Source organism: Oxyura jamaicensis, chromosome 1 (genome assembly GCF_011077185.1).
Source record: "Oxyura jamaicensis isolate SHBP4307 breed ruddy duck chromosome 1, BPBGC_Ojam_1.0, whole genome shotgun sequence".
NCBI classification, from domain to species: domain Eukaryota; kingdom Metazoa; phylum Chordata; class Aves; order Anseriformes; family Anatidae; genus Oxyura; species Oxyura jamaicensis.
Window position 1 is genome coordinate 186,666,222 of NC_048893.1, and position 25,165 is coordinate 186,691,386.

The following is a 25,165-nucleotide window of genomic DNA, read 5'->3' on the forward strand; positions in this document are numbered from 1 at the left end:
AGGCATTTGTAAGGTAGTATAAGCACAGTCACGTGATTAATCTTTATAGAGTCTCAGATCCCATGCACCTGACGTATGTTTCACCTTTTTTTTTCTTTTTTAATGTGCCATGCAGTTGTCTGCAACGGATAATGGAGAGTGTGTACTGTATTTGTTTTCTGGCTAGAGTGACTTCAGCAGTGCACAGCATTGAGAGAAAATTCATGCCTTGCCAAAGATGTAAAACCAGGACATCAAGTGATTCATTCTTTTTCTTACTGTTTTCTTTGTTTGAGGGCTTCAAATTTCTGTTTCCATAATCTGCTTTGGAAGCATTTCCAGTCCTCTACCTTTCCATGACTCCATGAGACTTGGGTCTGGTGTGTTTTTTTGTATGCCAAACTTAGTTTTATGGGAAGGAGCTAGTTAAATGCACCGAGAAATTTATTTTGTTTTAAAATTGAATACAACAATGATAATCTGATGGCAGTAGCATTTTTTGAGTTTCCATATGGTAGATTAAGAGCTTTCATCATTATTACATTTTTAATCCTGTTAGATCTCATGAGACGCCAAGAAGAATTGAGGCGTTTGGAAGAACTTCGGAATCAAGAACTTCAAAAACGCAAGCAGATACAATTGAGGTATTCTGTCTTGTACTGTGTGAAGTTGTGGCCCTAATTTAAAGGACACAGCTGTTGTCAGCCTGCATGAATTTAGATACTGAACTGTGTAGAACTTCTAATACCAAATACAAACATTTCTGCTGTTTAAAAGCATTTTAAAAGCATAATGTGGTATGTGTCTGTTAATGTTCTAGCACAGAAAAGTGGTAATTTATGCTAATATAAAAGAATGATTGCAATAATTTCTAGGACTTTTCATTTTATTTCAGCTCTGCTAGTTCTGTTGTAAATATCCAAGCTTTCTAACTAGAAATGTCTTCACATAAATGTTTGTTTCATATCATGATTTACTTGAAACATCTGATGAAAGAAATATAGCTGTGTAGTAGAATATGCTTCTAAGATCTAGGGGCATTCATATGCATGTTGAATAGAAGTGTTGCAAATTCATAAAATTTGGAAACTTATAAAATTTAAGAAAATATATTAATTGAGCCTGTGTATTTGGATTTCTACTTATGCACTTCTTTTATATTAAATATCAGAAATATAGATGAGAGAAAAGAACAAAACACTTTGCAGAGTTAAAAATATGGCTTTCAGCAGTATTGAAATAATTTAATTTGTAGTGACTTGTTTGGGGGGTGGTGGGGAAGTGTTTTAACCTGCTTACTAGTTAGAAGAGGTAAGCTGTAGCTGGAAGAATGGGTATAGAATATACTGGTATTGTGAATACCCGTATACCAGTTAAACAAAAATACTTAAATAATAAGCCTATCAGGTGGACTAGATTAGTTCCTTACACTGAATAAAAAAGTAAATAATGACTAGTTTTGTTTGTGCTTGATGTTAGCTCCTGACACTGAGTGAACAGGTAACGAGTCTAAGCTGACATAGTTTTTGAAAAATATTCTAGACATGAGGAAGAACATCGACGACGTGAAGAGGAGATGCTACGGCAGAGAGAACAGGAGGAATTGAGACGACAGCAGGAGGGAGGATTTAAGCCAAATTTCATGGACAATGTAAGTAAATTCTACCTGACTAAAGTAAAGTTTGAAAATACTGTATTTTTTTTTATATACAGTCTATCTTATTGACTGCCTTCTTATTTACAGTTTTTCCTTCGCTATTCCATCATTCTCATGGGTGGAATGGTACAAATTTAGTGATGTAGTTACTTTCTTGTATGATGGCACTGCATTTTTCCTACAATCTGGTGATGCAACATTTCAGTTAAGTGAAGGTATTCAGATAATCATTTCCCTTTTTTATTCAGGAAACTAATTTTTCTAGGCAAATCACTGAATTTAAGTTGGAGGTCATGGGAATACCTAATGCTTCCATGAGGAGGTGCCCTATTTGGACTGAAGGTTTTAAATTTGAAAGCTGTTCCAACTGTTAAGCTTGTTTGAATTGCTTATTTTATGCTTAATAAATTACGTATAATACACTTCAGAAACAAATTGGGCAATGTTAACTTCATACGGAGCCTGAAATCCCTCTCCCCTTTGGCCCTACTGTAAGATCGAAGATGAAAATCTGAAGATCTTTACTAAAGGAGACCAAGAGATTGTTTGAGGAGGAGAAAAAATGTCCTTTGCTATAATTTCTATATTACTTATATTAGTAATTTAGGTCTGTTCTGCCTTTGAAGATTCATCCTGAAGGACTAGCAAAATATGAAAGGAGTCAGCTTTTAAATATTCAGGATGATGTATTTGGGGCAAGGGTATGATTTCTTTTCTATCATCCAAATCAGTTAAATAAGCACAACCTGTATTATGAATGCTTTAGTTTCCTGTAGGAAGGATACCTTTTACTGCTAAAACTATTCTTAGGAAGCAACGAATAAGTGATCCACATAATACTTTTTTTATACTACTATAATAATAGTCACAGGGGAAATTTCCCTCCCCTTTACAGGTACAACTTGATGCATAAAACAAAAAGTGCTGGTTTCTCAGCTACTTTCTGATTTGGGGATTTGTGGAAGAGCTAGTTGTTCTACTTCCTGTACAATAACACTTCCTGTAGGACTGAGAAGACTATATTTAATATGTTCTGAGGTATTCTAAGAGAAGTTAGATTTCCTGTTTTCTGCAGGACTTATTTTCTTAAGGTTTTCAATAAAGGTAGTGGGGAAGCAAAACTGTTTCTTTGTGATATTACTAACTTACCAGTTGATTTTACTGATTGTGTTTGAGAAACTTGCAGCAGAAAATAGCTGATCTTCTATTTTCGTGTGTGCTCACATTGTAAAAAAAGAAAACTGCTTTCAAGCGTGCAATTTCTTTGGGATGATGAAGATCAAGAATTCAATACTTAGGTCCTTTAGTGCGTTCCAACCTATTATTAAACTCTAAGTCCTATTTTGTGAAATAGCATGTAACGATCATCTGATGTAATTTACAAATGATACTTTGATTCCGACATCTGCAGTGCCAAGTATGAGACTTCATATCATGTTAATATTCTAATATAACATCTTTTGGGGTAGTACAGCTTTCTGACCATATAAACTGTGTCAAAATCATCCTATGCCTGAGCCAGGAGTTCCATGTTGCTCACTGCAGACAGCTGCAGGAAGAGGAAGCTGGGGTGCCATCCCACAGGGATGAGATGGCCTTAGCTCCCTAAGATTCCATTGCTGTCAGGAGATAGTGGCCTAAACCCTGCAGCTTAAGGTGCTGGGAGAACCAGATAACATTGGCCACAGCAACTGCTCCGCTGGTGTGCTTCTTGCAGCTCTCTGAGATAAGGTTACATAGTCTCTGTGCTTGAATTGCTTGCCACAGGTTGGCCATCCTCCTGCTCATCTGCATTTTTAAATTCCTAAGTCTGCGTGAATAGAAACTGTTGAAGTTTTGTGCTAGACATGGCAAAAATGTAGTGTAAGAAGGGAAGAGGAATGGTTCAGATGGAAAGCACTTCAATCACTATGCATGATTTTTGTGACTTTTATTCAATGAAATTTTTGAGGGGAAAAGTAAAGGTGGAAGAAAGCTTTGGAAGACTGTATGTAGCTCTCCCACAGAGTCGATTATTGAAATTCTTCGTCTGGAATTAATACACTGCATGAATGCATAGATGTAGCTCTGCAGTGACAAGCTTACCAAAAGTGGTAAAAGTATAAAAAAATATAGTTAGCTGTTTCATTTTTAATGTCATGCAAATTGGAAGTGGCATATACAATAATTTAAACAATGTTTTTTCTAGTTTTGAGGAATTTTAATATTCTGGTCTGTTTTACTTGGAGTGTCCTTTAAACGTTAAGAGGAGGAGTTAAAATCAGAAGTGATATATTTTTACTTTAACAATTATTTCTGATATGGATGGCCTATCATTCTACAAGCATTCATTCTAACATGTGCCTAGACAACCATACTTAAGTTGTAATGTGTGAATGGGAGTTCGAAAAAGCCTTTGCGTTTTGGAGCAGATAAGTTTTAAACAATTTCTGGAGATTGGACAATTATACTTTTTTTTTGATTTAGTAGAATTTCTAGTACAGCTGAGGTTTTTGACATATTCTTACTTTCTTTACTGTAAATAGACTCCATCTGATAGTTTCTCCTAGTCCCATATTACTATTGTGCATACAATGAAAAAGTTATTCTCTGTTTTAAGATTTTAAAAATTGCTTCTTTCTTAGAACTGCATTTTACGATGCTGGTTTTTACCGTACTGGGTCTCAAATTCTTTTGGCATAACTTACATAACATATTAGAATCTTCTGCCAACCATGTATTTAGAAAGAAATGATAACTTTCTAATGCTTGTTTTTGTCTCTTAAAAGCTTTGAAAAGTAAGCTTCCTTCACTTATATCCTATCCCTTTTTACTGTTCAGTATGAAAGGAGGACAAATGGTAAGTGCAATGGCAACCAGAATTGGAACTTGTCATGTAAGGCTGCTGTATTAGGCTTTCCTGTTTAAAGTTTCTTCTGTACCTTTTTTTCTAACTTGTTAAACTTTTATTTTCAGTATTATCTCTTTTGAAAAATGTCTTGTGGTCAACTAAGCCAGTTAGTTGGTTTAGAAAAGTTTTCTTTAAGAGTGTTTTCTGTTGCTAAAGCATTCCTTATCATGACGTTGTATATTTAAAAATACCCTATTGCTGTATAGTGAGCAGCCTAGTGATGCCCAGGCAATTTATCAAGCTATTGTGTGATCACTAGTAGATAAGATACTTAAAAACTCTTCCATATAGTTTAAGGTTTTCCACCCTGCTTTCTAAGAAGTTTTGTTAGTTGAAATCTGCTGCTAAAGCTCTCTCGATATCCATTCTAATTCCATGATAGCTTTATCAGGAAACTTTTCCTATACTATTCTGTCAAATTTTATTTTGGGTACATGTTTCTTGCTAAAAGAGGAGCTTGGTGATGGTGATTGGAAACAATATTTTTCAGCAGCAGAAATACATTTTAAATTAAAACAGTACTTATAAATGCTGTTAATATATTAAAACAGTGCAATGGTAAGCAAATCATGAATGGCCTATGTAGATACTGTTGTTAATTCTGAATCAGGGCCTTTTCACTAAATAATTCCAGTACCAGGAATAATTTTTAATTGATGTCACTGACTTAGAGTGAAAAGAGAATGATTTGTTTTAGTGTATTAAAATAGTTTTCAAGTCTTTGCAAAAGAGACCAAAGTATGTAGAAGTCATAGTCTTAGAGATTTTACCGAGCTCATATCTATTTTCCTGGTAATGCTGCAACATATTGTAAAGGTGGGTATTTTATGTGATGAAACAGTAGCTACAATGGTGCCTGACAGCTTACAGCTCTCCTTACTGATGGTTTAGAGAGTGTTGAGATTTTTTTCTGCTTTCCTCTGTTCCCACCCCCGCAAGGTAACTTGCCACTTTTCAAGTGTAACTTGTGTAGGTAAGGAACTGTTTATTGCAGGGTCATCAGTTTTAACTTCTCAAAGCTTACTGTTCTTTTGTGTAAGACCTTATATATGCATAATTATTTTTTTAATCATCTAGACTTTGAAAATTAACTCTAGAAGATTGGTTTGCTTTCCTTTTATTTTCTTAGAAGCTTCACTGCTCAGATATGTTGCAAGTACAAGCATAAAGTGACAGACGGTAAAGCAGTGAAGGTTGCTTCAACAACAGAAACTGTAGTGGAGAAACAAGAACAAAAAACTGCTTGAAACAAAAGCTGCAAGGTCATGGAGGGCATAGGGATAAAAAGCACATCTTAAAACAGCATTCAAGTTTGTAGCTTCAGCCATGAAAGAAACCTGATTGGTGCAGTTTGATGCATTTAATGTATTTAGTCTAAGAATTTTGTCCTCCTTTTGCAGGAGTTTATAAATGAGGCTTCCTTTTTTTTTTTTTATTTTCTCAACTATTTTGAGCCTACAGTGATATATCTTAGGGATGCCTCATACAAGTAGTAGACTTCCTTGAGGAGAAGAGTATCAATTAGATTTCCGTAGTCTTCCATAACACAGCAATAAGTTTTTGCTCTTCAGGACTCCTTAGTGAATTGAACTGCATTTCTTTCATCTTCTGATTCCAGTATGCTCTGAAGTCCCAATTATATAGGAAGTCTGAATTCTCACTGCATGCAGAATTCTTTCTTTGTTCAAAACAAAACTAAGGCAGACTTCCAATAATAAATCCACTAATAAAAATTTCGACACATCTTTTCAAACTTGATCTGTTCCCCACTAATAATTTTTTATCTTGACAACCTAGTGTACTTTGTGAAACTGAAGGTGGTGAATTTTTTTCAGGTTATGTGATTGTAATCTGTTTCTCAACAAACTGCTATAAAATTAAACTGCCTTATAAAAAATCTTTTATAAAGTTTGTTTGGGAGAGCTGAATTACCTCTTTTGTAATCCAGCATACATACTTGTGGAAAAAGCAAGCAGTTCATTTGACACCTTAAAGTATTATAGGGTAAAACTAGCTTGGAGAAAGGCAAATAATTAGAGCTAAGGAAAAAAGCTGACAAATTGTTCTTGCTTTCTTGGTAGTGATTTTACATCAGTGATCAAGTTTCTTCTGTGCACAAAGCAGCATAGGCCACTCAGCAAGCAGTTTATAAAAATACAGTGTGTGTTTTTGTGGGTGGTCTTGGCTTTGGCAGTAACACTTATTTTTTTATTTTTCCAGGCTTGCAATGATAGTTATCCGTAGATAGATAACTCGATTTTGCATTTCTTCTGGCCCTCAGTGTTTTAGATATGTATTTTGTTGCCTTAGGTAGGAATTACAATTCACACAGACTCTGGGGAAAAAAAAAAAAAAGGTAAATTATTTTCAGCCTTTAATTACAATGTTGGTATGAAAACTAACTAATATCTGCTTTTATTATGAAAAGACACTGCATAAACATCAATGCAGAACTTCAGTCATCTTAATGTAGTATACTATATGCTTTTGTACATATACCAAAGCTGTTTGTGGAATAAGATATTTTTTTGGCTTTAACTGGTATTTATTTTATGACTGTTTTAGGATGGTTCGTAATTGACTTTCTAGATTGATGTGTATGAAGGATATCACTGAGGTAGTTTTTCAGCAATGGAGCAAAAAAATCACTGCAGTGTTCCATTTCATTTGTAACTTTATATTTGAGTATGTGTGAACTATGAGTATTTTGGGTAATGTGGTAACCTTTCCCTGTGTTAAGTTCTGTTACGGATCTTTAGGAAACTCAAGTTTTGATCTTTTAGTCGGTAGCAATCTGCTTACCGTGCTTGCACAAATTGCTTTAGAACATACTAATGATTACTTCAAGTGAACTTGCAAACAAAACAAGTGACTATTCTTAATTTTTGCTCTTTAATGTGCTCTCAAATGTGCGTAAATCTCCAGTGTGAATTCAGCTGTTGCGGTACTATTCCTTGTAAGCATTCCCAGTTTTGTTCTTTTCTGCAGTAATTGATATGGACTTCTCTGTTTTATAGATTCTGTTTTTGTTTATAAATTTTCTTTCAGTAAGACTGATGGATCAAGAAACTTAAGATATTTTTCTGAAGATATTTCTTATACAACAGCAAAATTGTCATCAGTCTTAGTTTTTCATGAGGCCTTAGAGCAGATGCTTTTTTTTTTTTGACGATTCATTAATGGAAGGACTCCAGTTGTATCTCATTTACTTGTTTGTAGAATACTCCATTTGTTTACTTAGTTTCTCCCTGTGTCATGGATTTTACAGATGGCTATGAAAAAGATCTTTTAAAAAGCAAATTTAATAAGACTATAGTCCATGTATTTAATGTAGTTTTTGAAAATTGTCACTGCTCACAAGTTTAAAAAAATTACCTAATGAAGTTCCCCAAATACTGAATTGTTCTTCAGTTTTCTGACAAATAAGAATGAGGCTTTGGTAAATATATATTTTTAAGAAGTCATGCATTAACATAATTGGTTTGTTGATAAATGTACATATTTTGAAGCAACTAAAATGAATATTTGCCTTAATCATTTTCATTTTCTTTTCCTCAGCTACTGGATTTAAGTTTAACTCGGAGCTTGTACATGTATTTATACAGACTAAGAAGAGATTAACTATCAATTGTCTACTCAGTACCTATTTTGGACTCATCCACCTATGTGAATCCTGAGATTCTACTTTGTGGCATTGAGACTTGCAGCCAAAATAAGTTCCTGTGCTTAGAAAAGTTTGTATTTATGCAAAGGGTCTGTGTTAAAGGAAGAATGAAACATCCAAGGAGTGAGAAGTGAGTCTGTAGAAATAGATGTGAGGAAACCTATTAATGCATCTGTTTGCTGAGTGTGAGGAGAGATCATGTATAAGAGATGATTTTTTTCTCTCAAGATGCAGTGCCTTCTGAGTAGCTTTTTTCTTTCTTGGTGTGAGCCTAAAGCCTCTGACCTGCTTTGCCTCTAAGGTTTTCCTCAGTAGCTGGCAGAGCAGAAGACTGTAGCAATGGTAATGCAGTAAAGTGAGACCTAGAAAAGTGCTCTCCTAGGTGAAGTTTCCTGTCTTTTGATATCAAGGCTAAATGCCATATTTGATATCAGGCTAAATGCCATTTTTTTTTGTTTTAAAACATGTAAGGTTTCTCTCATGAATCCTTGACAAGTCTCATTTCTATAGTATAGGCATTGAGTAGACTTGCCTCATTACCTAATGCTTGTTTTGGATTACTAAATCTTCCATGAGGAATATGGAATGTAAGTAATATTTCTGTCTTCTATCAAGTGTTTCTTAAACTTCCATTTTAATTTTCAGAGATCTGTTGTAATAATGTTAGATGAGTTAGCATTTTTTGTTAAGTAGTGGTGCTTTTTGGAAAACATGAGACAAGCACATCTTCAATTGACAGTTACCATCTTGGTTAATGGAAACTAACTTTTCATGGTTTTAAAAGGGCGTCAATTAAATTTTCTTTAAATGATAAACCTTAAATTTTTCCCAAACACAATTTCCTGCAGCAGGTAATGAATAACTCTCTAACTTAGCTTTAGTGTAGAGTAAGATGAAAGAACATTTGTATTAGCAGTGTTTTGTCCGTGAAAAGAAGCACACTGCCTTTTCTAGTGGTGCTGAAGGCCATTCTGTTGATGGCTACGTGTGTGACAAGTTAGTTTGTGTCTCTTCTGTGATGAACACACCTATGTTCTGAATTATTAAACATCAGTTTGAGAACTCGTATGTTCTTTAGGCAAGAACCAGCCATTTTTTTGTCTCCGTTATGATGGGATTCCTATCATTTCTTACATGATTTTGAACTTCAGGTGTGTAGTACATATAAACAAAACAGTTGGTTTTGTTAAATATCTTTTGATGAAAGCAGACTCTGTAGCTCAAGAGTTACTGTATATGGACTTGAGTTAGGGGTTTTAACTAGAAAGTAATATTTTTTCATAATCCATTTTGATTTGCTCAAGTGAACAGTTTCTTAAGCTTTTGATTAAAATACTAGAATTGCCAGATACCATGTATATGGATTTCTTCAATCAGAACTTTATCTATTCAGATGATTAGACTACCTCATCTTCCTCCAGTTTCACAATAAATGGTTTCCAGGTTATTAAAAAAAAAAAGCTCACTGGGAGCTCTGGAGGGATATGGAGCCTGGTTTGATGCCAGGAAGTTTCACTGATGCTTTTTTGTTCATGTTTAATATGCCTTAAGTGCTGTATATGTGAACTGGCCAGAACTTTGGTGATAAAATCTTCAATATTTAACTATCCTGAATGTAAGGGACATTGATAATACATACGAAAGATGTCCATATTTTTATTATAAGTTTGTCCTACAGGATCTTTTTCTAGTGATGAGAATACACTTTTGTCTTGGTTTAAAATCTTGCCTTTCTGTTCTGCAAATGTTTGCATATTCTAGTCACCTGGTAACTCAGATCAGTTACCGAATAAATCAAACTCCAATTGTAGATGCTAATCACAATTTAGTTAGTGAATATAATATCACTTGGTGAGGAAAAACATGTTAATACATAAGTCCAGAAAAGAATGATAGAAAAATCTGTGGCTATAATTAGTACTGCTTTTAAAGTATTTTAAGGTGATTCTCCAGTGTTGTATTTCACATTCAAATTAAAAAATAGTTATGTTTTTACATAAACACATACTTCATGATACAAGTATACTCTTGGCAGGTTATTTTTTCTTCTTAGCAAGCTTTGCCTGCATCTCATAATTCATCTTGAAATTAGGAAGAGTTGTCATTTTGAGACATTCCAGTGTTCATTTTGATAATTTGGCTACCTTTGTTTCATGTGCAAGGAAAACTTGATATATGGGAAAAGTAAAATATAGCATTGGTTTAGAACGCCCAACTTTTGGTTAAATGTTTGGGGATTTCTTTGTGATGGTACAGTTAGCCCAGACTTTGTTACTGGTTAGACAGCCCTTCAACTCCACACCTGCCAGGGTGAATTGTGAAGTACTTCTGAAATGCAACTGGTTCTGTAAAAGTAAGGGGTCTTTCATGTTTCCATGGATGTATCATAGTCTGTTTTGATATTTACCTACTCACATGCAATTTCTTTAGCTAAAAAAGTAACCCAAAGACAAGCTGCGCCATCGAATTCTCTAATATGGCTCTGAAACTGTTAAAATATTGTGAATGTGAAGTGATTGCATGTAACAATTGTACAGTGGGAGGTACTGGTGGATATTGCTTTCAGAAGGTAAGTCAATAGTTAAGTGCCCAAAATAATAAAAATTGTTGAGCTGTTGAAATGTATTTAATGTTCTCACTTCATTACTATTCAAAAAAATAATAGAAAAAAATGAAGTGTTTTAAGATATCACTTCAGTGGAACTAAAGTGGCTCTTAGTTCCCATGTAACCAAATCAATTGACAGTGTTGTAATGAAGTTACTATCAGGAGTAATATATAGATGTCTTCCTTTTTTCATGGGATGGGGAAGGATTTCCAAACCTGTTGAAGCGGTTACCTTCTGTTAGCACCTCTGTTTTGTGGAAGTATTTTTGATTTTTACCTTTAAATATGGAGAAGCAGAATTTTACCTTCCTTGTGAGTGTTAGTTGTTAGATCAATGGCAGAGTACATCTATTCCTGCTTGTTCTCAAATAGTTTACAGATCTAAAATGAAATCTCTTTGCAGTTATGCCTTCAGCACTTCATCTGTATAGTCATAGACAGTGAAGGGACTTGGTAAGCTTTCCTCTAACAGAATAGATAGGCAATGGTGATTGATTAGAGCATGTAATTAAATTCTTCAGATTTTCTTCCTAGCTATTCCTGTTGATATGCAACTTGTTTGGTGCCGGATTTTGCCATCTGTACATTTTTTTAGTTGCCAAATAACACTTTCCACAGGTTGTGAGAAAATGAGGAACTACAGTCAACTTGCCTTTTTATTTTGTGATGCTGTTTAGACAGTATTTTATTGTATAACAAATGGAAGTGGATATGGGCGGATTTGGGAAATAATGATATATCAATGCAATGTTTTAAATACAGTATTAAAATGCAGAGAAGCAGCAAGTAACTGCAAGACAAGCAGATAAGACATCTCAGTTTGGAACAAAGCTGTAGAATCAGAATTTTCCATTGTATGTCTTTGCTAGTTTTGGACTATTTCCTGGTTTTGGTAACAAGTTCAGTTTATCATGTGAAATTTTGGCTTGTAATAAAGCTTTCTGAAAGTATGAGTTTCGTGTAAAACAAAGTTGCAATATCTTACATGATAAAATATCCTGAGGAAAAAAAAACCACAAGCTTTTTAATGAATGTATGTTTATTGGTACTTTTATTCAAATTATTGAAACTTTTTTTGGTAAAAGATTGCAGTTATCAAGTTTAGTGTGTAAGATCACTAGATAAAGACATGAAAAAAAAAAAGCTATAGGACTGTAGACAACTTCTGTAATAGTGATGACCAGTTTTTAATATCGGAGATGGGTGAATATCTCAGCATCCAAATCAGTGACTGAATTATCAGCTGTCTTCATGATAATCTCCGATAAATGTCTTAGAAAAAAAAATGCTACTTTTTCTGACTCAGAAGCTAAGTATTCTTTTTCTTGCTCTGAGATGGAAAAATGACTGTTCAGATTTTTCTACTTTGAAGTTTATTTTTCTTTTCTGCTTCATTTGCCTTATTCCACATCGTTCAGGGCAGTGGTTATTTTCTGCTTCTCATGACATAGGAATGAGAAAATTTCTCCTTTGTTGTAATAGTCACAAGTATTTTTCTCTTTTTCCTAATCTGTTTTTTAACTTTCTCCCCTGAACTTAAAAAACCTTTCTGGCAGTAATTTATCTAATAATTCACTGACAGTGACTCTTTACTGCAGACATGTTTCAGTTGAAGATGTTATCCATTTTCAGTTGACTTCTGAAGCAACTTTAGCTCTTAGGTTCCCTTCTTGCATCAATATTTCTTTACAAGTTTTCTGAGTTTTCCTTTCTATAATTGTGAAGTAGTAGCTGAAAACTGTCTGGAACAAACCCAGTGTGCCGTATGGAGGCTGATGAATAGCAGGAGTGCTGGGGGAGTTCTTGGTGTTGGGGGGGGGGGTCTCTCCTCTTTTTATGGTGGTGTTTTCATCCATGTTTTTCATGTAAATATGTATTTGTTTTGTAATATATTTATTTGGATTTTACTTTTGATTGTATAAGTATATACTCATGTTCTGTAAGATATCACAGGTTTGCTCTCTTAGAGATGGGATTAACTAGAAAATTTTGGATTTAAAAAGAATCGAATGAGAAAGGGACACCTGAAATGTAAGTAACATATAGTAGATAAAGTATTGTCTCTTCTGCATTATAAATAACATATTTACTGCTGCATCTTATAAACAGCAGGTGTATATGGAAAGTATGAAAAACAATTTTCCTTGGCTGAGGAAAAAAAAATATTACAAGTCATGTTGAAACTAGTCTTAAAATTCCTTGTAGCAATGTCTGAGATCTGATAGAATGTAATGGTTTTGCATTCTTGAATATTTTCAACACTTAGCAGATTGCATTAATAACTTTGCTATAGGTTGCTGTAGGTGACAGTCTTTGAGTGTTAACATGTACAGTGAGATTTACATGATAGTGCTTAGCAAAATGTATTACTATTTGTTTTTTTTCAGTCTCGGTGCTTACAGATGTGAGGGACTTTTCAGTTGGTCTGTGGACTTAAATCTTTAAATTAGCTAGTGACTGTGTCCTCTGTATTAAATAGTAGTTTATTTCAGGGGATTATTAAATATGACTATTAAAATGGGTAATTTGTCCCCTAAATGTCATAATGTAGGTAATGTTAGTGCCATTAAAGTCTCTTCCAGTGTAGATCTGCCTTAAATATCACATAAAGATTGATAATGGAAGTAGACTTCAGACTTAGTTTTGATCTGAGCTGTAGGGGGGTGTCTTAAAAAACAAAGCAAACTGGGAGGATCAATGCTATTTAACACTGTAAGTCCTGGCCAGAATAAACAAACTGCATGCTTTGGAGAGTAGAAGCTAACAAAAGAAGGTCTTGTTACCTAGACAAAGGGAGACCTTAAACTGTCTTTCATCTTCTTTTAAAGATCAGAAATAATTGATGTTAAAATAAAGGTAAATTTACAAGAACGTATAGGTTTCTATTCTAAAACATTTTTTTTCTGAATCTGAACCGTAGAGGCATGTGTGCTTGCACACTTCCCCCCCCATTTCTGTCTTCAGTTTATCAGACAGTGCTAATGTATATGTTAAATAGTTAATGAAGTTCCATGATAAAGTACTGTCCTATCCACTTTAATCCCATATAAAATGTTCTAGTATATGTTACAAGGTATGTTAAGACTGGCGATTTTCCTATCATGCTGTTAGCTGTTCTGCATATTTAGTAATATAAACTCAAGAACATTCATTGCATATGTCATTTAACTAGGAAGTAATTTTAAAAGTTGTTTGAAATACATTTGAATGCATTTTTTAAAGAAAAGTTTCATCTTAAAAAGCAGTAAATATTTTTAGCTTGCTTTTAAGTGCTTTTGTTGTTTCTGTGGGATTTAAATGCTGAGAGATGTACTCAGATGCTGAGTGTTCTGCAAGAGACGTAGAAGGGAAGCAAGCGAAGGTCACACAAAGTTGAAATCCTCTCGTTTGTTCCCAAAAGAAAAAACAGAGAACTAAGATGTAGAGCACGGAGTTTTTTTTCTACATGAATACTTAATAGAGAACTGATCAGATTGTAAAAATGCTGGTTTAAATGACCGATTCCTATCCTTTTGCTGTTTATAGTTCTTAAAGAATTTCCCCTATCTTATAACACTTCACAATATTGCTGAAATAATGGAAGTACTTAAATGCACTGAACTAACCATATATTTTTTTTTTTCCATAAGGGAAATTGTAATTTTTTGCTCAACAGCCAAATACTTATTTCTGCTTTCATTAGGAATATTTTTCCAACTTGTAACCTTTAGAGGAATACATATGTTTGCATTTATTTCATGCAGTGCACATTACTGTTTTTAATGATTCTTGCAGTACACGTTCTTTAATAGTTTAACTTCATGAGTCATCTCCCCTAACTCTATTTATGACTTGAATTGCCAAGGAAGAAATTGGCTTTAACTACCTCATCTATCTAGCAGTGTTTGTTTGTTTTTCACAAAGACTAAGTCCTGTTTACAACTATGGATTTCTTTTCATTAGATTCTCTATTTAAAAATACCACCGTTGTTGTATTTTCCAACGTAGCTTCACAAATACTGTATGCTTTGCAGCTACATTTACTTTTCTTGTTATCTGGTTTAATGTATTTACATGTATAATTCTGTGTAATGTAAGGGAGCTCATTTTTTGTTTTCAATTTCCTGGGTGGGAGCTGTTCGTAGAAATGTTGAGTTGTTCAGGCTGGAGGCGATCCATGCAATCACACAGTACAGCTCCCATCTCAGACGAAGGACTAGCTCTGGATTTAGGCCACGTTGCTCAGGAATGCACAAAAGTCTTGCGTTTTGAAATAAGATGGTTATTTTTCATGTGATAGAATAAAGTCCAGTATTTTGTGATACTGCAACTTTCAGAATCTTATGTATAGGTGTTAACTGATGGATAAACCTAAGAGGGAAGGTGAAAAGGGGTGGGTGGGGGAGAAGGCTTTTCTTAATTTAACTCCTTACTGGCAACATAACTTCCAGTGAGCTGAACATTGGAATCACTAGATGGAGATGGCAAAATATTCTGAGGAATGGGTGAATATTATATAGTCAGTGTTCCACATGCTCTTTTTTTGAGTGCCTATCCAGTGGTGTTAATCACTTAAATAACTTGTGTTTAAAATACGTTTTTGCATAAATTATGATTTTGTGTAAGGGTTACGGAAGATTATGCCAAAATTACTTGCACTTGCTGGTGAAGCCTTTGGAAATAGTTTTTGGTAATGAAAATTTAACTAGAAAAAAATTAATTAAAGAAGAAACTATAGAAGAGAATTATTTATACTAAGGTACAGGAATGTCTTACCTGGTTTGTCAAATACAAAGTTTGTTAGGGAGCTGAATTCATCTTCCACTTCAGTGAAAACAGATAGCAATATTAGTGTGAATTGTATTTTGCTGTGCAGTCAGAACTTGGATAACTGTGTATTAGGTTACTGATTTTAATGTGCAAACCTGAGTTGATGTGCTAAGTGTTCTTTTTTGATAAGGCGATGTTTTGATGCTGTGCCTTGCTGTTATTTTGGTTACCGTTCCTTAGCCCCTAGCTGAAAGGTGAGTGCATATTTCTACCTGAATTTGGAAGTGTTTGGCCACTTCTTAATATTTGTTTGCCTTGCTTTTTGCTATTTTTTAATATTCAACCATACAGACATACATTTTTGACAGTTTGTTACCATGAGTATTGCTTCATTTGGAGGAAAAAAAAATAATTTATTTGGTCTGGCACAATTGCAAGTCATGTTTCCAGAAAAACAGAAGTAACAATTTATCAGTTAACAAAAATAATATATATATTTATATATATTATTTTTATATTAAACTTATAACTACTTGTGGTTTTATTTTCAGTGTGGAAAAGGAATTATATCTGGTACATTCTCCTGTATCTCATCATAGGTGTCTTTTCAAAACTGTTAGTTTTGTGTTCTCATAGAGTCCATTTAAGGTTATACTAATATCTTTTTAAAAAAAATGAAGAATCATCTTGGCAATTTTCTATATGCTTCTGACTACTGCTGTCAGTGGTTATTGGGGTGCAAGAACATTGCACATGATGAAGTGCTCAAGAAAATCTTATAATTATAATACCTAGAAAAAATAAATTTTATACTATATTAAATGCACAATGTCTATGTAATTTGAAAAAGGTATTCAGTATTTTTGTGTGGGTCTACTTAATGTTAAAAGGAGTTGGAAACAAGAAAAGAAAAGTTTTAATGCTTGCATCTGAAGTAATTGGAAGGTATGGTGCTCTAGTTGCCATCATTTGTACTAAAAGCCAATTACTCAGATGAATGGGACCCGTTTGAGGTTTGTTTGCATTAGTGAGTTGTGAAGTATGAGAATGGTGGAACAGGCTTGGAAAACTTTCTTTTGAGTTAAAGAAAAGGTAAAGGATTATTGAAAGTGTTTATGAAGGATACTGTAAAAAATTGTAATTTGAAAATAAGGTATTATTCATTGTTTTAAAGACTCTTCCTAAAGATTGCTATACTTCACTACACATCTGTTGTAGAACTGTCTCCCTCGTAATTGTATGTCACCCATTTTTCTTGTTCTCTTCCATTTTAAGTTGTTTTCCCAGGTACCTGCTGACTTCAGAGGTTAACTGCTTCCCTGTGGATTTCTCTAGTAAAAAATAAACTCTCCTTTCTCTTGCTCCTCTATTTTAACTCCCTGTAATGGATGGTTGGGGATTGGCTTCAGGGAAGGGGCTGAAGCAGGCTGCTACTAAACAAGACAAGTGGGGAGGAAAAGAAGCACTACAAAGAAAACTCTGTTCTAAAACTCTGTTCTCATTGTAACATTCAACAATATCAGCCAGTAGTGGTTTGGCTAATCTGTCAAAAGCGCCTGTTGGCATTTCTTTCTCTGGTAGTTTAGGCAAATACCAGAGCACAGCTGACCAGGCTTACCTGCACTCGTTCATACTCACATGTTAAAAAGCTGTTAGGTTTTTAACCTAACATCCCACAGTTTGTGTGGGATAGGACTGTATTTCTGTTACGGGGATTCCTACAAATAAAAGCTTCGGTAAATTACCTAAGTACATGTTTTTACAGTTAGTATGTCAAACATTTAATCACATTCTTGATAAGTTCTATCAGTTAGTGTATTTTCTCTAATAGGAGATTTATCTTAAATATGCTAATTCTGTGATAACTACGTAAAAATTTCCCCATGCTGAAAATGTACAAAAATGCTGTGAATTGTGAACATAAAACAACAGAAATAATACTTATTGTGGGCATGTTGACAGGTAGCAGAGATCGTAAGTCATGTTCATAGAAACATTCATCTGTAGTCTACCACTGAAATATTTTTATATGGTTGTAAATCAACACCAAAGTTAAAGCTACAATTGGCAAGTAATAACTTTGTGGGTTTTGTAACAAAGGTCACACTTGAGTAACAACAAAATATGGGTGTCAATTCCACCCTTCTTGCTTTTTTTTTTTTATTTCACTGGTAACTGAAGACCTTCAGAATTTCAAGCTAAGAAAAAACAGTGGTTTATTGTGTGGAGGAAGCTTAGTATAAGTATATGTTATAGCTTGCCCATGCTTTTCTTTTTTGCAAAGAAAACTAGTTAAATTTTAGCAAGTAGTAGAGTTTTCTAGCTTGGTACTCCAAAAAAGATCCTCTAAGTGGCTTTGTACTTGACCCTGCCTTGTATGGCATGTTTCACTTAAGGGTGAAAAAAACAACAACAACAACAAAAACAAACCAAAAACCCACAAAACTTGTAGTGGCATCAGTCCTGACTTTGTGTTGCAAGAATTGGAAGCCTCCCAAATTAGGTTATGTGCAATAATTCAAAATCCAGTACATTACTCGTGGCTAAACAATATTTCTCAGCTTTTTGTGTTTTGTCTGAAACCTGTTTTCACGCATGCATATAGCCATGCATATGTCCATGCACAATCCAACTGATATAAACTGGTAGCCGTGGTGTCTTTCTGCCATGCTGGTTGAGGGATTGACATTAGGGATGAAATACCACTTTTTCTTTTGCCTCTTTATGTCAGGGCTGAGGTGTAGTGGCAGACTAATATCAACAAGGTTGTATGCTGATTCTGTAACTGACTGTGACTGATCCTAGTCCAACCGACATTAAGTGAAATCATCTATATGACTGATCCTAGGAGGATCAAGTGAAATCAGATGATTTCACTTAATGTTGGTTGACATTGGAGTGAAGGATCTGACAAAGTCATTGCATGTTCTTTTATAAATGAAATCTAACATATGTTCGAGTGTCAGAAGAAATCCTGATTGAAGTGTTCAACAACTGCCTTTTGTAGCTGGACCTTGAATTCAGCTCAAGTCTTTTAGTTACAAGGCCTTACATTTCTTCATTTTCATCTCCACACTAAAGCATAATCCTTCCTAAATTGTCTAATCTTCTTAACTACATTTCCTATGTTAATACAAGTTCCCAGAGATGAAGTCATTGACCCCAGATCCTTTTGTCATACATCTTATGACTATTTCCTGTACCAGCATATTTTTGCAAAACGATTGACCCTGTGCTTCCAAATGTTGGAGATTGCTTCTTTAAATGTGCGTTCCTAGAGGACCTTCAATTTTTGGCATCCCAAAACATGATTCAACTAAAACAAGTTTTGTGATTTTTTTTTTAAAAAACAACAGCAACAACAAAAACTGAATGCCTTTTGATATGATTAATATTCAGTGCAAAAATTCAGTTGGGATAATGGAACTGTTTTCAAAATGTGTCTGAACTTGTAAATCGTAAGTGGAAAAATTTTCAGAATCAGGTAAATTTATTTTGTATATGCTTGTTCTCAACATGCGTGTATATTCATTTGATGATGGAATATACTTTAACGTTCTTACAGAAAACTCATTACAACCTTTTTTTGGTGCATCATTGTTTTTCATGAGCTGTGAAATTTCTATTTCATCCTTCTGATATAAACAGTAATACCAAACTTCCTTGGAATTACCTGTGCCGGGTGTACTTTGTTTTCCCTTAAGTGATAACTTTTGCATATTGTTTCACAGCAGGGCATGGTTCATGATAATAATGTCAGAACTTTTTTGCTGTTGGGTAACTGAGCATTGATTAAATCTGGATCAGTTTCACATGTTATTTGTCTATTTAGTTTAAATGTATGATATGCTGTAAGTTTCATGCTAGTTTCAAAAACACGGTCAGTGTCTGTACCGAGACAGCAAAAAATGTACCACAACTGAGTTGAGTCAATTTTTTTGAACAAAGTTGAATTGGCAGATTGAATTTATATACCATAACACATCAGAGCTTGGTTTGCAGTCAACACCATTTTTGAGCCATAAAGACAGATTTGACTATATTATTAAACCATAGCCTCTAGGCAACAGTGTAGTAGGATCTCTTTATTTACAGTTTAAATATACTGCTGATTATTGAAGAACATTGAGTGAAGATAGATTGATTTGCAGTTGATTACATAACTTTTATGAAACTTTAGATTGTATCTGATAAGTGAAACTTGTGATATTTAACCTTTAGCATTATGCAAAAAATGTACTGCATTGTAATATTGAACTTATACATTTGATATTTATAAAAGTAGGGGAGTATATTTAACTTTATTCCTTGCACAGTTTTGTAATTAATGGGAACTTTAGAAACTTGAGATTCTTTATTTTCATGGAATATATGGGAATGTTTTAAGTTCTAAGAATGATAGGTTGATCATGAAAACTATGTTTACTTTCAGAGAGAACAGGAAATGAGAATGGGTGATATGGGTCCTCGTGGAGCAATAAACATGGGAGGTAGGGATCTGAAGGAAAAGGCTTCTGTAATGTAAAATTTGTTTTTCTTTGGGACTGTACATGTTACTCAAGCACTACTCATTGGTGACAACTACTAGTTAAATTGAGTAAATGGTATTAGGAAATAAGAAAAAAACATACATTTTTCTTCTAAACAGTTGTTTTTTCTCTGATAAGTATCTGTTTTGAAAATTGGTAGGAGAAAGAAAATGACCTTGAAATCAATAGAAAACAGTAGGCAGGGAAAGGTGATGCTCTAGAAATTAATTATGTGATTCAATACAGTAATTTTCAGTTGTGAAAGTGCTAAGTGCCCTTTTGGAGGGACTACGTGATCAGAAAAATTGACCGTAAGTGCAAGCAGTGAAATGATTTAGAACTTAAAATAGGTCGGTTCTTGTTGACATACTTCACAAAAGTTTAGCAGATAATGTGGTTGGTGTCCTGTCCATTTACTGCAAGTCTATTTGCAAATAGTCTCAGTTCATTTTCATGGTTTAGAGTATTGTCGCTGCTAAAAACTGCTACTGTGAAGTCTAAAAAAAAGTACTTTCTTCATCATTAGTATTTGTTCTGTATGTGCAGACTGAAACAATTTGAAATACTACTTAATCAGAATATCTGCTTTTAAACAAGACTGAAATTAAGAATATTTCTTGAAAAAAATAAACTATTAACTATCAATATATATCTTTAGGAAGCTTCCTCATGTTCATTAAAAATAAAATAATAAACTAATATTTTTTGTATTTTAAATTTGAAAGTGTATATAAAGCTTAGTGAATGCTATGGCTTGACTTTGAGTAATATGAATTTATAGACTAAAGTACTTGCTCAGTTCCCATTTCAAATATGTTATTCACCACTTGCATAGTCACAAAATGGAAATAGGCTTTTTCATTTGCAGAAGATGAAGAGGCTAAAATAATTCAAACAGAAGTCATTGTAAAGATCAAGTTATCTAGAAATAGTAATCTGATGCATAAATTGCATTTATTTTACAGCTGCATTTTTACATATTGCTTTTACATATTTTTCAGTGTACTCTTAATTAGGAGGCTTTGTAGTCATTGATATTGTGGAAACAGCTAATACCAGTTTTCCAAATTCATAGGATATGCTTTTAGTATACGGATTTAAAATGCATATTTATAGTAGTCGGTTCCCAGCCCTTTACTTTTTTGTCAGGTTTTCAGAGAATCACAGAAAGGTTTGGATCGGAAGGGACCATACCGATTGTGGAATTCCATCCTCCCCCTACCATGGGCAGGGAGACCTCCCACTAGAAGGAGGTTTTTATGCTTAACTATGATATCCATCATTGTTTTGGTTTGTAGGTTTCTTGCTATGACTTTAGATTTTAATTTTGATAGAAATAAATATGTAGCTTCAAAAGAAATTACCATAACTAGCAGCTTTAAAAAGGGAAAAAGAACCCATACTGAATAGGTAAAGGGAATAGTTCTATAGTAGCTGGATTTTAGGTTAACTCCCTGTAGAGACTTTTTTTTATCCCCAGGCCATTAACAACCCTGTCACACAAACCCCAGCCACCCAAACTCAAAACAAATGAATAAACAATGAAAAAGCAGAACAAAACAACCATCGAATAATGGATGTTTTATCTCTGATCTTAATATCCTTCTGCACTTAACATTTCTGTTGGAACTGTAACTTAATTTTTAACTGGCCTTTCCATGTGCCGCTTAAACCTTTTCACAATGCGGGACAGTGGCGAACTGGAGTATCTTTAGCAATGGAAAAACCTACATGATAGTGTTATTAGAAAGCAAGATACGTCTGAGATGGATTTAACTAGTGTTGGGTTGATGTGTGCTGGACCACTCAGTTTTACATCATCTGCAGCAAACAAGTTCCGAGAGGCTCAATAAAGCCACAGCATAGCGCTTAACTGGATCTGCAGTGCTGGGTGTAGTTAATAAATCTTCTCTAACCTGAAAAAATGGCTTTTTGGGAAACATTTCTGCATTGTTGAGGGCTATTGACTGTGACTTATTGCCAGCTGTGCCATACCTTGGCACATGTGAAGATCAAGGTGCTATAACAGCCTCACACTGAACCCTGCTCTCTCCCTATATTTACACTCCCAGCCTTCCTTCTGACAGAACTGACAGCCTGGAAATGGCTTAATAGTATAGTGAGGTTTACTGTTATAATGCTATGGTATATTGGATGTCACCCTGGAAGAAGTATGGATATATTTGTGCGGCATAGAGGGTAAAAACACTGTTGCAGTTGTAGGCTAGTGAACGTTACCTACATGTGTGGCTGGCTGGCTGAATTTAATTAGCAGGCTGGTAAGCCATAATAGGTAATTGAGCATTGACGGTTTCTAGTCATTTTTCTCTACCAGCACTGAGTACTGCCATCATGACAGTCATATAGGGCACTTCGAGCCTTTAAATATAGAGGTTTCTCTTTATTTTAGCAATTTAGATTCCTTTTCCTTCCATGTTAGGTCTTTGAGCGGTTGATGCTGAAAAATAGTTTTATTGGCTATTTAGCCATAATTTTGTCTTGTATTACAGCACAATCTTTTACTTGCTAAGTGAACTGTTCACGTTTGTGGGTAGGTAAGAAGTGTCTGAGTTGAACATGCCTGTATTTTGGCTCCATGTTGTAGGGAGAGCTCTTGAAGTATTTAGGACTAAGCCCAGGCAAGTACTGTTTTTTAAAATACTTTTTTGCTTCTAATAAACTTGTGCAGCACTTTCTACGTGCTACTGTGTTGCATGGATTGTTTTTGCTAAGCAATTTACAGTTGATAAAATGTGTCTGATTGAATCGAAGTTTACAATTATAGCAGCAGTATCTTGATGTAGTGATTTCACTGACTGCTGCGATGGGTGCTCAGTGCTGGTAATACAGATGCAGTTTTGCATACGTGCAGATAATCATGGTACTGTGTTTGTGCTCAGTGACCAGCTTACGATGGTGGACATGTATATACATTACTGAAGAAGTTACTAATAGAGGTGAGAGGCTGATTTTTGAAATAAAATGACAAGTTTTTTTTTAGTCTGGCAAACGTGTCTGATTTCTTGATTTATTTTTTTTGGTATGCATTATTATGACTTGAAACATACGCTAGATTCCAAAGGCATGTTTTCTTCTGTTATCAAATTTCAGATGCACACTTCTGGTTGAATAGTGTGCATAACCATTGTGGGGACAAAAGAATGCATTGCCACCAGTCTTAAAGATTATGACATCTCATAATAGTAGGCATAAATGATTTATATAATCAGACTTTTTCTTACAGCATGAAAAAATGTTTTGAATGCAGTTCACTTGAGTGTGTTAGTGGGTGCTGGCAGTGGTGGTTTCTAGCTCAGTGTTGTGGCCAAATGACCTCTCCAGAAGAGCAAAAGAGTTTTTTAAGCTCTTCTGCTCCCTCCTCCAGTGAATCAGAATTTTCAAGGAATTTTATCTGTGACTTTAAATTGCAACAAAACTTCCTTTATATTTCTGGTACTTTTACTATCATAAAAGACATTTAAATGCAAGATCTCTTTATATCGCGTTACAAATAATTCATTATAAAGCTGAGTGCCACCATTGGTATCACGTTTATATGGTACTGCAGTGTATTAGCCTAGCATTGACATGTAACACTAATACTGGTAGAACAGTTCTTGTAAATGTATATTTAATGTTAAAATCCTGAAAGGGTTGAGTTGCCTTATAGCTATCAATTACTGCAAAAACACTTGAGATTTTTTTCTAATTTGTGGTGCCTATAGTGCATATATATCCTATATGAACAGTTAAATTCCTGCACAGAAACAGTACAGCTATATTTAGCTGCAAAATTCAGGTTTCTAAACTACAGAAGGCAGATTATGCGATGTGATAACAGGGGTGAATTAATCTGTTTAAAAGCAGATGATTGAGGTAAATGTACAGTCTCAAAGAATATATATTTTTTTTTTATATTTCAAGTATTGGAAGTCTTGTACATTTGGCTTTTTAAATATTGTAAATTGTTTGTTTATTGTAAAATTCAGATAGGACAGCTCTAAGTATAGATTGTTTTGCATAGATGCGTTTAGCCCAGCACCTGCTGGTAACCAAGGCCCTCCTCCAATGATGGGTATGAATATGAACAACAGAGGAACTTTACCTGGCCCTGCAATGGGTCCTGGTCCTTCCATGGGACCAGAAGGAGCTGCAAATATGGGAACACCAATGATGCCAGATAATGGAACAGTGGTAACGTATCACATATTTAATTCCTTTGAATAGATGTCATGTCTCATGGCACATATTCGTTACCAAAGATATTTTCACACTGAATAAGAGCATGCTAAATGGTTTTGACTCTGTTAAAATAATTGATAAGACTTGTTCATGAATAACACAGAAAACCTTTATTTGGTCTTAGAAGACCATTGTGAAAATCCCACTTCGTCAGGAGAAGGGTGACTTTTTTGATCCATAACCAGACTTGGTAACACTTTTCATGTATGACCTGTTTTGAAAAACTCGCTGATAAAAGGAAATCACTTTTGAGAAATTAAGAGGAAACAACATACCAGAGGAACCTGTAAACTTTGACGTTTACTTTTTTTGTTTTATGAAACTGAATCATATGTATAGCTTGATTTTTTTTCATACTCAGATGAAAAATTAAATGTTGGAAGCTATGCATAGTGTGAAGATATCTTTGTGTAAACTACTTGATTTTTTTTTAAGTGACTTCAGTGGTTTTATACTTCTTTTCTGATGGTGTTGAAAAAACAAGATTGACAATAATCACTGAGAAAATAAGTATGCCAACAGCTGCTAGTCCTAACTATCATGTCAATGCAGGAAAATAGTATTGCCCAGTTGCCAAGGGTACTAGGAATGTAGGGTATACATCTGGATTTTTTTTGTAAAGAGAGGATACGCTATTGGGCTCCAATTAAAACACTGGCCGTTTTTGCTCTGTTCTTACAGCCAGTCATTTTTCCTAGCTGTAATGTCTTCTGTAGAGAAACAACTATGGCATTTTAAATCTCGTATTTACATATGTTTAAGTATTCTTTTGTAAGAGGATACTCGAGATGTTCTAGCAGTGGTATGATATGGAGTATGAAGTATAAGCAGTGATTCCATTATAGTTT

General features: G+C 34.4%; 1 protein-coding gene across 4 annotated transcripts in view; it reads left to right on the forward strand.

Annotated features, from left to right (window-relative positions):
* PSPC1 (paraspeckle component 1) overlaps positions 1–25,165 on the forward strand; it is a 55,939-nt gene that overhangs the window by 12,618 nt on the left and 18,156 nt on the right. The window contains exons 5-8 of one of the 4 annotated variants that reach the window (XM_035326751.1): positions 539–623; positions 1,522–1,630; positions 19,979–20,036; positions 24,100–24,269. In XM_035326751.1, coding sequence (XP_035182642.1) covers positions 539–623; positions 1,522–1,630; positions 19,979–20,036; positions 24,100–24,269 — 422 coding nt within the window. Of the gene's footprint in view, positions 1–538; positions 624–1,521; positions 1,631–2,531; positions 3,796–8,084; positions 8,454–19,978; positions 20,037–24,099; positions 24,270–25,165 lie in introns of those variants that run through there. The other 3 variants (XM_035326766.1, XM_035326776.1, XM_035326756.1) reach the window with 3 other exon arrangements.